This window comes from Hipposideros armiger, unplaced genomic scaffold (genome assembly GCF_001890085.2).
Source record: "Hipposideros armiger isolate ML-2016 unplaced genomic scaffold, ASM189008v1 scaffold_166, whole genome shotgun sequence".
Lineage (NCBI taxonomy): Eukaryota > Metazoa > Chordata > Mammalia > Chiroptera > Hipposideridae > Hipposideros > Hipposideros armiger.
The window spans coordinates 2,838,559-2,854,918 of record NW_017731516.1 but is presented as its reverse complement, the minus strand read 5'-3'; the positions used below and the strand labels follow the sequence as shown (position 1 = coordinate 2,854,918).

Genomic DNA, 16,360 nt, shown 5'->3' with positions numbered 1-16,360 from the left:
AGGGCAGTGTCACTGGCCCTCATATGTGGGATCTGAACCGGGGCCCTCTGGCATCCCAAGCCAGTTCTTAACCATCGCGCCACTCAGCCAGCCCAATTTAGTTTTCTTATGTTACAAAACAAATATTCACGGTTTTATAAAAGTGAATATCTCATTTGAGTCCCATATTTAGATTGGTTTCTTTAAAAATCTTTGTTTTTCTCTATTTTAATTAAAGTTATTTTAATTCAGAGGTTCTTATTTGTTTTTACCAGAGTAGAATCTTTTTCATTTCTTCCCAAGGAATATGCTTCTACCAAAAGTTATCCCTGGTTTTTAAAAACGCACTGGTTTACTTTTAGGAATTTAAAGACATCCCCATAGTCTGGCTGTCATTCTGCTGGTTGATGGTGTTAATATGTACGACAGTCTTAGATTTAATGTTGAGTGCTTAGGACAGCGAGAGAGCATACAAGGAGTGGATAGGCAGAGTATTTTAATGTATTGTCTTAGGTGTTTTCATGATGGCCAGGTAAGCCCTATCCTTTCATTTTCTGGAAAAGTGTGGAAGTTTATAGACAGTCTTCCCTCCCCCCCCCCTTTTTGATTAGTACATTGAATCAGTCTGAGAGATGATTCTGGGGTTGGGAAATACTGAAGATGTGAACCAGGGAGTCATAATGTTGAAACTGGACATTCAGATCTTTATAGCATCATTTCCTTATTTTTCAAAGAGCAGAAGAAGCCCATCGTTTATCATGTTCTGGTTGGACTCCTTTCTTATCGTTTGCTGGAGTTTGAACTTCAGAGCTATGGTGTCAACCCTGCTGTAGTATCTCAGGGGAGCTCCTATTGTGGGGCTGGTGCCATGGCTCACCCTCCATCCTTTCCTTCTTCACTTCAGCCTCCAGCTCTGAGCTTCCCAACTCCCAGAGTAGCAAATGTTGAAAGAAGTTGCCCACGTAAGTATGTGGTGGGAATGGCTGGGGGGAAAATTGTACTCTTAATCAGTATTTTGAGGGTGGATGTTGGGCCGTTTTACCAGTGAGTCATTTTGTTAAAAAATATGCTGTTTCTGGGCCAGCCGAGTGGCTCAGTTGGTTAAGAGCTTGCTCAAGAGTGCAAGCTCTGAGCAACAGGGTTGCCGGTTCAATTCCTGGCCCGAGCTGAGCTGCCGCTGAGCTGCCAACAGGTGGCAGGATGCCTCAGCTAAAAAACAAAACAAAACAAAATACTGTTTCTTATAAAGTATTTTTGTATTAAAACTGTCTCATAACTTATTAAATAAAAACCTAGTGCTCTAAGAAATACTTTACTTCTGGTTAGATGTGAAATGGAAAAACCTTTAAACTGAATAAAACATTAATATAATACAAATGAAGGGTGTTAGTTTTTGTTTTTGTTTTTTGTTTTGTTTTGTTTTTTTAATTTAATATTCTCCACTGGTTATAGCAGGACCAGAAAACTCATTTATAGAAAAGAAGCTAAGAAAAAAGTTGGAGGAAGACATAAATCTGTACACTTAAAATTTTGCTGCATGTAACTTGGTCTCAGAAGGAGGCAAGTTGTAGTTTCCTTCCCCTTGCTTTAGACATGCTGTTCTGCTCTTTCCCAAGATTTTAGGCAGGTAGCTATATTTTTAATACCTGCAGGAATAGAAACTTTATGCATGTTTTTCTTTGAAGTCTACAGACAGGAAGACTGGAACATTTCTACCTCTGGGATTGAGGTTAACAAAAATAAGTTAGAAGCAGTTGAAGGCACAATATCTGGGACAAAGTTCAGCAAATATTTGTTGAATGAATAAGTTCACTAAATCGTGTGTGCGTGTGCATGTGCAAAATGCCAACACTCCTGGAATTTTCTGGTTGTCTGTCTTGTTCTGAAAATCTTGATCTGACATTATAGATGTGTTTTTTCTTAATGCATGCTTTTTAGAAATAATTTTGTAGCAATATAGTCCTTGGTCTGCATGACTTTGCTTACTAATGCTATCCTTTTAGGCTCTTGCTTCTCAGAAAGCCTTCAAAAATTGATTCTCTAGTTCTTCCAGATCTAGCATGTACAATTTCAGTTCCTGGGATTTCTAGATTCTTTGCACGTAACAGAACATTCAAAATTACATCCAGGAGAAACAGACTTAATGTGGCCTATGATCGCTAACGTTTCTTCAGAGACAGGGTGTCATGCCTAAAGAGAATGGGACATCAAGTATTTGGATATTGTGGGTCTCAGAACAGTTCCTCAAAATATAGACTCGTCAACAATTTATCTACCCTTTCCTTCTCTTAAGTTCTAGGATTTGTTTTGTTTAATTTCCTGGGAGCCTTGTAGAAGTACATATTCCCCAGCAAAGCAGACCATCCATCCAGTTTCTTCTGGATTTCCTCCCTCTTTATTAGACTGGTCCTCCCATCCCTTAAGGATTGATTGAAGATATTCACCCTCATTAAAATATTTCCTTTATGCCCAGAGGTATTTGTTTCATACCCTAAACTTAATAGGTTTTCTACTGTTATATGTCCTTCTACTTGTATTTTATAAATTTACATCCTAATATTTAAAGATAAAGTACTGCTTATTTTAATTTTGGGTCCTGTGGTATGAATTCTCAACTCTATAACTTATTGCTCATAAGGCATACCAATTACAATTGGTTCTTTAGTTGGTATATGATTATGTACTTTCATCTATGAATTAGCATTTTTTGAGTTATTAGAGTATTGGCTTTAGGATGATGCACCTTTTAAAGCTTATATTGGGTTGTTGGAAAAGTCATGATGCATTTTTGCAACGAAAAACAGAAAAATATGTCATGACTTTTCAGACAACCCAATATATTGGTGGTTCAAGTTTGAATAAGGCATATTGATATAGGCAATTTAAAAATTTTGGAAAACCACAGAATCTGTTTCTTCAAGTGGAAGCGTGCACAACATATTCTCCCTACATCAAAGCCAAACTAATAGGAACATTTAGACTTTTTGTTAGCACTCTAGAGAATTTGTAGATTTGGGGGGCACATTTTAAGGAATGGTTTTTGGGAATATCATCTGAGTAAAGCAGCTTCAGACCCCAGATTTAAGTAAATGGTCTTTGGATTAGGAAGAGTGACGTATTCTCTTCATGTGCACTCCCATCTTGTCCTCAGTTAGGTGCTATCCTGTTTTTTTGGACGAGACCTCTTGTAAAACATTCCTATAACCCTTGGAAAGGATTCTGTGCCAGAATATTTGCCTACTTTCCAAAATAACGATTGTGGATATGTTCATATAGATCCTTAGTTTTCCGCTGAATCAATTTTCCAACCAGAGTCATATGGTTTCCTGTGCATCTGCCTGTTGACTGCCACTTATTAGTAAGACTTTTATTGCTTATTTATTGGGCATTCTGCATTTGCTAAAACTTTGAAATCAATTGCTTGTCTTTCCATGCTATTAATTTAAGTTGATGAATTTTAGATATTCTACCTTGAAAATTTATCTAAACCTTCACTTTTCTTAGATCCATTCTAAGCAGATTCATAAATTATTTATTATACATTATCATATTATAAATATCAAGTCCACAGTATTCTAGAACTAGTAGAGCTTCAAGAGTAATATGCTTCTTACATGAGGAAAGATCGTTTGTTCTTTTCCTGAAGATTTCCAGATATTAAGTTCTTTGTTCTTTGAGAAACTAGATTTTTTTTCTATCGTATGTACCCTTTTTTGTTTAAGCCCATTTCTTTTTTTAGTGTTTTTCAGTAATTAAATAAAATAGGGTTATTTATAACAGTTGTAAAGCATGTTTGGTTAGTAGCTCAGAATCCTATTACCAAAATATACTGCCTAAACAAAAATTCCTCGGGTTATAAATATTTCTGGGTTGTAGATTTAATATTTGAAATAGGAATATGCTAGTTCCATAGAATATGGGTGGTCTTTCAGTGAGATTTGACCTATCAGCTCTTCCCTGTAAGGGCAATAATAAAAATAACCAGATTATCTTTAGATATTATGGTTTCTCATGCTTTATTGCAATGTCGATTAACTACATTTTGATAAAAACAGATAAATGATAATTGCAGTTGGCTGTAATTTTTATTAATTTTTTGCCTACTTTGTAGACAACAGAGAACCTGTGTATATGTATGTATGTGAAATGTTTGCTGATAAATAAATGTGGAATTGGGAGGGAACTGTCAGCAGGAGGTCAAATTCTGTATTCCCCAACTAGAGTGAATTAGTAAAATCTCCATTAGAAAAAACTAAGAAAGGAACAGTGTGGCTTCACCCCTCCCCACACTGTATTTTGGCACTCTTATCCTTTATAATACAAGTTGAATGCAAACTCTGTTGCTAGAAGTGAAAAATTGTCAATGGAAGTCTTTATATTTTAATGTTGTGAAATATTTGATTTTATTATGGTTCACATGTATCAACATGTTAACAGTAAAACTCCTGGGTACATTAGAAACTCCAAAGAAAAAGTTGCCATTAGGGATTATTCTTCTTTTAACCCAGCTTTTAGATGTATCCTACATATTTAATGCTCCAATGTATATTTCAGTAGCTTTGTAATGAAATTTAGAGTTCTGTTAAAATCATTCTAATTCCTTGAAGGATTAAATTAAGTTCTCTATATTTAGAAAGAACTTAAATATATTAGTTCATGTGGAGTATGGAAACAGCAGTTTTTAATTGATGTAATAGTGTTCTTTTAAGCACAATTTAAAAATATTAATGTAACTTTCTCTAAAATAGACACAATCAACTGGTAGAGACTGGCTTTTGTGTCATATACACCTAGCCAGTCCATTCTCATTCTTCTGCTCAGAGATCTTTTTGACATGCATAAATATTTGATTGTGGAATCCTCTACTTACCATTGTTCACCACAAAATAAGCTCTCTCTTTTTTTTTTTTTGCTTTTTTTGTTGCCCCTTCCTGCTTTTCCCATCATGAAGCTTACAGTTTGGGGAGAATACACTCATTCAGCTAGTGGTATGTATGGGATTCAGTGTACTATAGTGGCCAAAAATGGGGACTCTAGCAGATTGGCTGGGTTTATATCCCATCTCTGTCATTTATCATATTTGGAACCTTGGACACATCAGATACGTTACCTTGAGCAATTTTTACCTAACTCCTCTGGGTCTCAGGTTTTCTCATCAAAAAATGAGGACTACTACATAAATAAATACATGAGGATTACGTAAGTAAATTATGTAATTATTACATTTGCACCTCTTTATCCACAGTTTTGTTTTCTGTGGTCTCAGTTACCATAGTCGACCATGCTCAGAAAATATTACATGGAAAATTCCAGAAATAAACAATTCATACATTTTAAATTGCACACTGTTTTGAGTAGAGTGATGAAATCTCAGGCTGTCTTGTTCCATCCTGCCTGGGACGTGAATTATCCCTTTGTCCAGTATATCCACTTTGTATATGCTGCCCTCCATTAATCACTTAGTATCCATCATGATTATCAGAGAGAGAAAGAGACCACATTCACATAACTTTTATTACAATATATTGTTTAATTGTTCTATTTTATTGTTAATATCTTACTATGCTTAATTTATAAGTTAAATTTTATTGTAGGTATGCATGTGTAGGAAAAAAACATAGCATTTGTAGGGTTTGGGTCTTGAAACTTATCCCCTGGGGATAAGAGAAGACTAAGTAAATTATGAGAATTACATAAGTAAATACATTTTAAAACATTCAGAATATATTCTGTTACATAGTAAGTGGTCAGTAAGAGTTATTTCTTAAACTATCATATAATTATAGTTATGATAAATATTTTACTTCATTTTATTAATGTTTCCATGACTATATTTTTACAGTTATTCAAAACTATTTTGTATTAATACATCAAGGTAACTACATGAAAAGAAACTAAAACTCACCCCTCCTGCTTATTGATAAATTTTTTAAATTACTGTAAATCAGGTGTTCTAATTTAGTGTGAGTTTCAATGAATGGGAGAAAGAGCATTTCTAAATAGAAGTATCAGGATATGCGAGGCCCTGAGATGGAAACGAACTGTGTTTTAGTAACTGAGGTGTAACAGCAGTTTAATTGTGGCAGAGGACCTGTGGAGAGAGTTACTTAGGGCCTTATAAGACTTATTATTCATTTGGCAAGCTATTGAAACATTTCAATCAGCAGGGCCATGGCAATTAAATTTTTATTTTAAAAATTCATTTTGGCTGATGTGGGAGAGTAGATTTGAGGGGAATAAGAATGGGTTAATAAAGACCTGTTGGGAGGATATTGGAGATGCTTGTGCTAGCAAATGACAGAGATGGAAAGATATGGATGATTTCAATAAATAGTCTGATCAGCTTGAGTTTCGGTTGTTGAAGATCACAGGGGTTACATATGGCATTTTCAGAGATTATCATGAATGGGAACAAGTAAGTAACCAAATTAAGCTGAGGCATAAGGTTGTGTTGGGTTTTGAAATAATTACTGCTGCAAAGTTACATTAAGGTCATGATCTCAGGAGTCTTGGTCTGTATCCTCTAAGTAGGGAAATTAACAAGAGATATGAGAACAGGAGAGTGACAGAGTCAGTGCAGTGGTTATTACTGTGGCACCATAATAAAGTGTTAGCTGAGGGAAGTCCAGCTCAGTTCAGCACTGAGATTTTTGTACCTGGTTTTGCTGCCTATGCTCTTGCCCTGTTAACCTGGCAGAAGTCCAGCCTACTTTTCCTTGCCAGCTATCACTATCCTCCCCGATACCCTCCGCGTTGGCTTTATTGAAAGTTCTGTTTGTTTCCTGGGCTTTCTTTCGCTTCTGAGCACTTGCACAGCATGCTGTCTCTTATGCCAAAGTTTGCTTCCACCTCCCACCCTACTCTTGAATTTTTTTTAAATCAGGGCTTCGTTTACTCAAATATTAATACTTGTTTTATATTAATAAAATCTTAAAGTCTGTTTCCCTCAAAGTTAGATATTCCCTTATTTGTGTTACCAAAGCACCTTACAGATTTTTATGTTGTAATTGTTTATTTACAGATGTGTCTCCCAGCTAGACTGAACTTGTTCTAGACTTGAGGCGGTTACTTGTTTAGTTTTTTGGGTTCATTAACAGAATTTCTGGCATAATTCATATATATACCTTCCCTCATGTTTGTTGAAATGTGAAGAGACCAGTCAGGAGAGCAAAAACAAAATAAAAAAAACAAATCTGGAGTTTAAACTAAGATGATGATAGGAAGAATGGCAGAAACAGACGTGAAAGCCTCTCTGAAGAAAGGATAGAACTGGATGAGTGTGCAGGACCAAGCAGGAGAAATAACTCAGGAAATCATTTTTAAATATTACTGACTTAGTTTTTAAATTGTACTTCTCAGGTAGAAATATCTAGCAGCACTTTAAAATATGCTGTTAAAACCTTGAGTTAAGACTGGAGATAGATTTTTAAATCAAACTGCATTTGTTTGCTATCAGGAAAAGGACCTCTCTGCTATGGATGTGTTTGTCCCCTGGAAATAGGATTCCGTGCATGAGCCAGTATTGGCTAGTATTACAGGCAATAAGTGGGTTTCAGAGTTCAGTTCCTCTCCAGAGGCTTTACTGAAGGAAATTTGTGTACGCTTAAATATTGTCCTGCTTTGGATATGATCTGAGTCTATTTTTAAACCTTTCATATTTATCTTTATATCTGTACACATACACACACATGCATACATATTTTCAAACTTTATTTATAAGTTGTCCTAGCTTTGTTTCCCTGGCCATTTATTTACAAAGCTGCAGACCTTGCCCCTTATTTTTTATGTTCTGTAATTGCCGTTCATCCCACTTGGATCAGGGGCCACTTTACCAGCCTTTGAAGTTGTTGGTTAAGATTATCTCAAGTTTGTGGTTTTGTGAGTTCTTTTTCTCTGATTATTCTGATTTACTGCCTGTGGCTTTGAACTACTGTATTTAAATGTTGAGAATGTCATACCTTAAGAGTGTCTATGTAGTCCAAGTTAAATAATGAAGTATGCGCGCGCACACACATTTGGATTAGTTCTTGTGGAATCAAAGGAAAGATAAAATGTTTAAAATGTGTTTCAAAAAATCTTAAGAAACATGGCTTTTAGTACATATATGTCATATTTTTTCTTGTAAAAATATTAATTTTTATTTCTCCTTTGTTACAACATCTGGTCTGAGAGTCAAGAAAGTAGGTGGTCTGTTAAGCCCTTTGATATATTTGCTTGAAAAATAAATTCCAAAGATTCTAACAAATCTTATATGTAATAATGTAAAATAAAGTATGATTTATTTTTAAATTTTCAAAATTTTCTATTTACCAAGTTGACTTTAATATACATAGTATAACCAGTAATTTCAATATATTTCAAAATAGTGTTGAGATGTCTCTTTGAAATTAATAAAAAGTGATTTCTAGGTTCCTTTGATTTCTAGTCATTCTCTTCCAGGAGGTAATGTTATCCTTTCATACTATCCATCCATCTATTCATTAATGTCAGCCCTCCCTCAAAGTATGTCCTTTATCTAGCCATTTCTAGTCACTTTAGCCACTGCCACCACAGTCTTAGCCACCATCATTTCTCATGAGCCTGTTTCCCTCCTATTCTCGTCCCGCCTTTTGTTCAATCCTTACAGAGTAGCTACAGTCCTTTGGTATATACATATATATGCCAAATTATGTCCCCAAATTCATTCTTGGCTTCCCCTCTCGCATAGAATAAAATCGTGTCCCTCAGGCCTTCAAGGTACAACATTACCTGGCCTGTCTAACTTCATTGCCTAGCATTTTCCACTAAGTTAATGCTGCTTGAGCTACACAACTGAGGATCTTGCTGTTGTTTCCTCTGTTCTTATTATGTCAATATGTTAACATAGTATATCTTATTGTGTTAATATATTAATATATAATGTTCTTATTATATTATAGGTCTTTGCCTCGTTGGTTCCCTTACCTGCGTATCTCCCAGTTTCACCCTTCCTGGCTATTCTAAAATACTTTCCTGCCCTATTCCATCATTCTATATGGAATACAGGACAGGACATTTAAAATTAAATGAAACTAGCTTCTATGAAAAAATTATTTCGTCTATTTTTTTTCCTTTCTGATTTTGCTATGGATCATAAAATTCTTTGTTTCATCCTAGTAACTATCCCTGGATTGGGGCTTGCATTTGGAGAGCAGAATATTACATTCTTACCTCTCTTTTCTTATGTAAGAATAATTCATATTTTCACTGATGTATAATTTCTGTGTTGAAGCACATAAAGCAAAAATGAAATTCTGTGCATTTGTGTTTTCTCTGGTGTGCTCACACACGCACTACACAGAGTCTGGGAAAATTGATATTGATGGAAGAGGAACATTTCTGTTTTCCTTTGAGGCATTTAATATGTTTAGTTTTACTTTCAAAACAGTAAAACCTCTTTGCACAATATTAGCATGGAGTTCTTTTTATTCTATACAATTTTGGAATTCTAGGAGTCTGTAATTGGTTTTGAAGATAAAGGTTACACAAAAATTGTCAAAAGGAGTTTACTTTGTATCCATTTGAGTTAATTTGTGGTTATTAAGTTTGATGAGAGATGTCCTTGTACTCTCCTGGAATTTATTGAATTCTGTAAGTTTCGTATCATTTCCCCATGTATTCTTTCTTAGAAGTAGAACTGAATATTAATGGTCCTTTAAAGAGAATTAAATGCATCCTTAACTTTTGCAAAACAAACATTTTAAAATCTTATATGTAATGAGTCTTAGTTTGTAGACAATAAAGTGCTTTTCTTCATGTTATTTTCTGAAACTAAACTCACTAAAAAGCGTTTCTTTTTCCTGTTAGTGACTACTTAGGGGGTTGGTGGACAGGCCTGTCTGATCCTAGCCCCTGAAATTACATTCAGAACTATAGAATAGCTTTCATGAGATTCATCAGGGAGTCTGCTGCCCCAAGAAGATTAAGTATGTTCTAATAAATTAATACACCCTTTAAAAATATCTTTATGTATTTCACACCTAAAGAGATTAACAGCCTCAAAACATACAGCGCTGCAGTGGTTAAGCTGTCTTTCACACTACTGTTCATATTTAACTGAATATCTGTTTCTCAGACTTCAACAGGAAGAGTAGTTAAATTTTTGAGTTTTCTACAATTTTAACAGGGGGCTTAAGATTTAAAGTAATTGTTAAATAGCATGGCTGTTTTCAACAAACTTTCACATTAAATTTGGTCTTTAAAGTCCACCACATATTAGTTCACCATGTCTGCTGATAAATAATAGTAACTACAGTGTTTCATTTTAAAATGAGAAGTAAAAGAAATTGTTTACTTCTTATGACAGTTAAAGCATTATTCATAATAAGCATACAAGACAGATATCCAATTTGATATTTTCCCTCCAAAATTTGTGAAAAGATGTGGTCACTGTATATTCAGGTCTTTACAAATCCCTCCGATCACGACATTTCAGTTTACTTTGAACTGCAAAGTACTATTAGGGAGAAGATACACTGACCTTAAGTAACCTTAGTCAGTTGATAGTTTTGGAAACTTTATAGAGCTCATCTTAAAAACAAAATAACAAGTAAAAATTAGTACAGGTTCAGTAATTATTTTAATGTGGACTCAAAATTACTAGTGTTGAATGTGGTAAAGACTTAAAAAGTGAAAGTAAGCAGGTCACATAATGGGAATCATAAATTTACACCAGGGTGATGATGAAAAAATTATCCTACTGTTATTCGGGTGGGTACTTGTGGCTTGAGATAAAATTCCTAGTATGCATTTATACACTGACTCAAAAAGTTCTGTATCTTAATAAACTCAGATTGAAAGTGAAGATCATATGATTTGGAAAACAGATAATTTAAGTAAATATAGTGATGACAAAGACACTATTATTGAAGATGCATGTGAAGATTTTGAATAATTAAACCCAAACTTAATTTTTAAAAATTTTTAAATTATATTTGGGGTTGCTATTTTTCAAGAGTAAGTGAAATTTCTTTTAAAGTAAGTAGAATAATTACATAAGACAAGCTTTACATTTCTCCTCTTATTTTTAGGGCCTGGAAGTAAACATTTAATACTATATTGTTGTAGTCAGATTTATGACTTTCTCATGTACCCCATTAGCCCTTAGTTGATCTGTTTCTTTATAGCAATGCTCCCTTCATTTTCTGTTTATCCATAAGAGTAAGGTAAAGCGTAATATTTTCCAAAATATTATTCTTGATAAAAGTAATATTTTTGTTTAGGTGACAAACAGCATGTTTGGTGCTTCAAGAAAGAAGTTTGTAGAGGGGGTCGACAGTGACTACCATGACGAAAATATGTACTACAGCCAGTCTTCTATGTTTCCACATCGGTCAGAAAAAGATGTAAGTTAATCAGTTACATTATGTTTACTCAGCGGTGTACACTTTTGTCTTTCTGGTTTCTGAAAAGCAGTATATGAGCTGCAGAGTACCGTCTTTGGTTGGGTGGCTATGTTTTAGGCACATTGCTAGGCCCCAGGGTTACAAAGATGATGAGCTTACATTCTAATGGGAGACAGAATGTTGTATGATTCTCAAGTTGTGGTATGGTGATGCTGTGGTAGGAAGTACTCAAAGACATGGGCAAACATGATATTACTTCTAGATCATCAGTTGTTTAGTGTGAAGTAACTTATTTTTATATTAAAACACACATAGAATGGAAAGCAAATCTGCATAGATTTAAAGATATAGGGGCAGGCTTCAATGAAACCTTACCTTTGCTATGTAATCTGGCTATAATGCTAGACCTCAGAAAGAAACAGCATCTTTCCTATTATAGAGGTGTGAAGTAAGTTATTTGTAAGGATGGTCATTCAATAATCCCATTTGGAATGAAAGGATTTAAGACACATTCAAGCCATAATTAGCCAATTGATAAAATATTTTAAATAAATTTAATTATTTTCAAATTCTGGTAAGCTACTTTAAATTATACACTATACAGTAAGACTACTTAACATCATTGATAGGTAATCAGTAGGTTCTTGGAAACTGGTGTCTTTAAACAAAAGGACGTATGACAAAACCAATTTTAGCATAGGCTAATTGATATAAACAATAGTTAGGCTCCTACAGGATATTCTGGTCACAAAAACATCACCAAACTTCTAAACCAAGACCCAGATCACTCCCAGTATTAAAATTGAACTATTACGAGCTATATGTACCTTTAAGAAAGAATAAAAACAAGTAAGAGAATTACTTTCCAACCTGCTTATTCTAGGTCAGGATTGAGGGTGGCCAGAACCTGTCCCAGCAACTCGGTGCAAGGTGGGACCCAACCCTGGACAGGACGCCACACCATTGTAGGGCACACTCATAAACAGAAGTCCACATTCAGACTGGGACAATTTAGACACGCCAGTGAACCTAACATTAGCATCTTTGGGATGTGGGAGGAAATCACAGAGTACCTGGAGAAAATCCACACAGACATGGGGAGGATGTGCAAACTCCATACAGTCAGTGGTCCCTACTGGGAATTGATTTTCTTTTTCTCATCAGCGTTATAGTGAAACAATGTTATATAGCATATTCACTTTATAAATTTGTTATTTCTAATTTCCCTATCTTTATAATAATCTACTCTAGTTATTAACCTAATGAGATTCTTACTCATGTTTAAAACAGTTATAAAATTCTGTGATCTGTAATGAATGTCCTCATTTTTCATGAAAGTTTATCATTAGTAAATCACTTCCTGTGTCTTAGAATTTCACAAATAGATTTAACCTAGATGAAATTTAGGCTTTCGGAGGGCTTTAAAAAAATTTCCCCCATTTTGGTGGTGTTCCCCTTTACTTTTATTTGAAAATTGTGTCATTTTGGCAACAAACTATCAATTGCATTATCAAGGCTCTTTTCAAATCGTGTGTGGTGGCTTTCTTTATAATTAGTGTGTAGCTCATAGAATAATGTCATCTAATTAATTTTGTTATATTGCTTTCCTAGCTATTTGATGTAAATTACAATTGAATTACTTTTTATATAAGTTGTTCTGTTTAAGTGTTGATCTTGTAGTTAAACAATTTTGGAATGTCTTTCTGGTAGCATCACTGCAGAAACTATAATACTAATCCATGTGTATGTTACTGTGATTGTAGTGCAAGTTAAGTTTGATGAAAAAGTGGTAGTGGAATATTGTTTATTTATGGAAATCAGTTATTCTGATTAGGAAGATATGAAACTTTCAAAATGAATCTGAAATAATGTGAAAAGAATAAATGATAGAGTTGTTTGTCTTTCAGAGAGCAGAAATATTATGTCAGTTTTTTAGTCAGAATTATTTACATCCACTCACATGCTCATATATATTGGTTACCATTCCAGTCTAGTTATTTGTCACAGAACAAACACGGAATGATTTGCTTCATAAAACTTTTTTTTTTTTTTTAAATTAAGAAGGTAATAAGACAGGGATTAAGAATTTTGGCACTAAAGCAGTACAGGTATGTGTTTGGATCTTAGCTTTGCCTATTAGCAAGAACTTCTCCAAGCCTCAGTTTTCTCATCTGTAAAATGGAAATGATTATGTAGTAATTACTTACAAATTTTTTGCTGTTACTGATACTTTTTTAAATTACAAAATAGTACAGGGATATTGTACAAATTTTACAAAATGTGCATGGAGGAAGAAAAGTAGCTATAATATAGTCAGGAATAATTAATGGCTAGAATTTTGATTTTTTTACTTTATCTTAAAAATGTTTAAATCGCTGGGACATATTGACATATTTTCCATTAGAAAGCTTGTGGCATTTTTACTTTTTCATCCGCATGCTCTATGCCCTTAAGAATACAAAGCTATTTACCTTAAAGCTATTTACCTTGAAGTCTTTGCCAATAGACAAAACAAACTTATTTTTTTAATGTACAGTAAAACACTACTAAGTTTATACACACACACACACACACACACACACACACACACACACACACAGTGTTGTCTTTTCTATGTAGTTATTGGCCATTTGTATTTCTTTCTTTGTGAATTACCTATTTTTATATCATTTCCTATTTATTGAGAGGGTAACTTTATTTTTTAGTGTTTTCTATATCAAAAGTAATACCATACTGTCATTAGTTACAAATATTTTCCCAGTTTTTTGCTTTTTATTTAATTTATAGTCTTTAAAATATTTATCATTTTTACTGAATTTGACTTATCAGTCTTTTTTTCTTTTTTGTAGTTTCTGTTTTAGAGATTATACATTACACTTAGAAAGACTTTCCCCAGTTACTTTCTTCTAGCACTTTTGTGCTTCATTCTTCACATATAACTTATATCCATTAGGAATGTAGAAACGTTTATTGGTTTAAGGTGTGAATTTTATGATGCCAGATTCCCCCTCCCCAGTTGTTCTGTTACCGTTTATGATTAGATCAGAAGTCAGAACCATAAACGACCACATAGTAATATTTTAGCTTTGCTCACCAGGAGACTAAATAAAAGTTATTTAGTAGGTATTTATATAACCATTTACAATGTAAAAAAAAATTCTTAGTTCATACAGCCTAACAATATAAGCAGTGTGCTGAATTTGGCCTGCATTCAGTAGTTTGGTCTCCTCTTAATTTCCTCTTTACTATATTCTACTTCTGTTTGATGTATTCTTGAGCCTGTTTCTAAACTCTCTTGTTCTGTTTGTCATACTGTTTCTATGGCAGAACTACAACCTAGTTGAATTGCTGTAGGTAGTGTATAGACAATTTTCATTTAGGTAAGGCCTTTCCCATCCTTCTTTATAAAAATGTTTTTGACTATTGCACATTTACACTCATGTTCACCTTCTTTCAGAAGAGTATTCCTGTTCTTCTTTGTGCCTTTTAATAAGTAGGGCTTTATGATTGCCATTTTCATTACATTTTTCTGATTTTTTTTTTACTGGCATATAAAATAGTTTGTGTATATACTTATAACCAACTATCTTACAAGACTTTTATTAGTTTTTGTTGATTGGGAATGTGAGCTCTGGAAATCCTACTGTATTTGGTTTATATCTCAGCTACAGGATTTACTAACTGTGTCTTGGGCAGGTAACTCAGTCTATGTGTGTCTGTTTTCTCATCTAACAAATAAGAATAATAGTATAGGACTCCTGGGTGGTTATAGGGATTGAATGAATAACTGTATGAAAAGCTTTTAGAAGACCGAATAGTAAATATTAAATAAATATTGCTACTGATATGAATAACATTCCATTTGATTTCTTAATGGTTTTTAAGTATAGTTATGTATATCATCTGCAAATAATGATTATTTTGTCTTTTATAAAACTTTTGGAAGAGAAACATTTTTAAAATACTAAATAAATGATTGGGATAATTTTGTAATTTTTTTCTGTCTGAGAACAGTGAGAAAATAATTTTAAATTGTAATTTATGATAAAGGAAAACTGGCCTGTGGTTGAGGGAATCTTTAAACCAAATATCAAACAGAAAAAAAACAAAACCAACCAATTTCCTGATTTGCCCTATTCATAGAGCATATAATGTGACTTCCTTCATCATATACATGGTTATAGAAATAGTTGGGAAACTGTTATTTATGAGATTGTGTGCTAATTAAAGTGCTAAGTAGTTATTTAGGACAGTTTTTTATTTTCCAAGAACTTTTATTTCAAGAGATGCCTGTACATGTATGTGTCTTGCTTTAGAATGCTGAATTTGCTATTTTGAAATATAAAAGTAATTTTGTAAATATTACAGATGTGTTAACTTAAATGTTTTCAAAAGACTAAATCAAAGGCAGATATTGGCTTGATTTCTTTTATTATAATTCTTTTTGTAGACTAGAAAATGAAAAAAATATTCATATAAGACATAGACAACTCTTAGAGTTTTTAAAAAATATATATTTGTATTTTAATTGCTAACATGTTTTTTAGATTTATGAGTCTGTGCACTCATTGATCATTCTTAAGCATAATCATTTTAGAAGGACAAACTTGTGGGAATTTCTTCGCTTGTTTTAGTATATGCTGTAAAGATATGAAATGTCTACTCCTTACTTTTAAAAATTCTTCAAACTTTTAAGAGTAGACTACTTCCTTATTTTGACAAACACCATCCATTTTGCATACCTAGCTTTCATACTTGAGTTAGCCTGCAGCAGTTATGGCAACTAGGATTTCGTGCAGGCCAATTAATAATATTTTATTCTAGCATAAAATAAGGATACCTTCTATCACCATTATCATTGTCATTGTCATGATTAATACTTAACTACATACTGGAGTCATGCTGCCTGACTCTCCAGCTCATTGAATTCGTTCTATCTCAGGACCTTAGCACTTTGATTTTTCAAATCTTCACACGGTTCTCTCTCTCTCTCTCTCTCTCTCTCTCTCTCTCTCTCT

At 33.6% G+C, this 16,360-nt stretch overlaps 1 protein-coding gene across 5 annotated transcripts in view; it reads left to right on the top strand.

Annotated features, from left to right (window-relative positions):
* CNOT2 (CCR4-NOT transcription complex subunit 2) overlaps positions 1-16,360 on the top strand; it is a 112,883-nt gene that overhangs the window by 54,278 nt on the left and 42,245 nt on the right. For 4 of the 5 annotated variants that reach the window (XM_019651775.1, XM_019651774.1, XM_019651773.1 and 1 more), the window contains one exon: positions 11,220-11,342. In XM_019651775.1, coding sequence (XP_019507320.1) covers positions 11,220-11,342 — 123 coding nt within the window. Of the gene's footprint in view, positions 1-883; positions 942-11,219; positions 11,343-16,360 lie in introns of all 5 variants that reach the window. The other variant, XM_019651777.1, reaches the window with a different exon arrangement.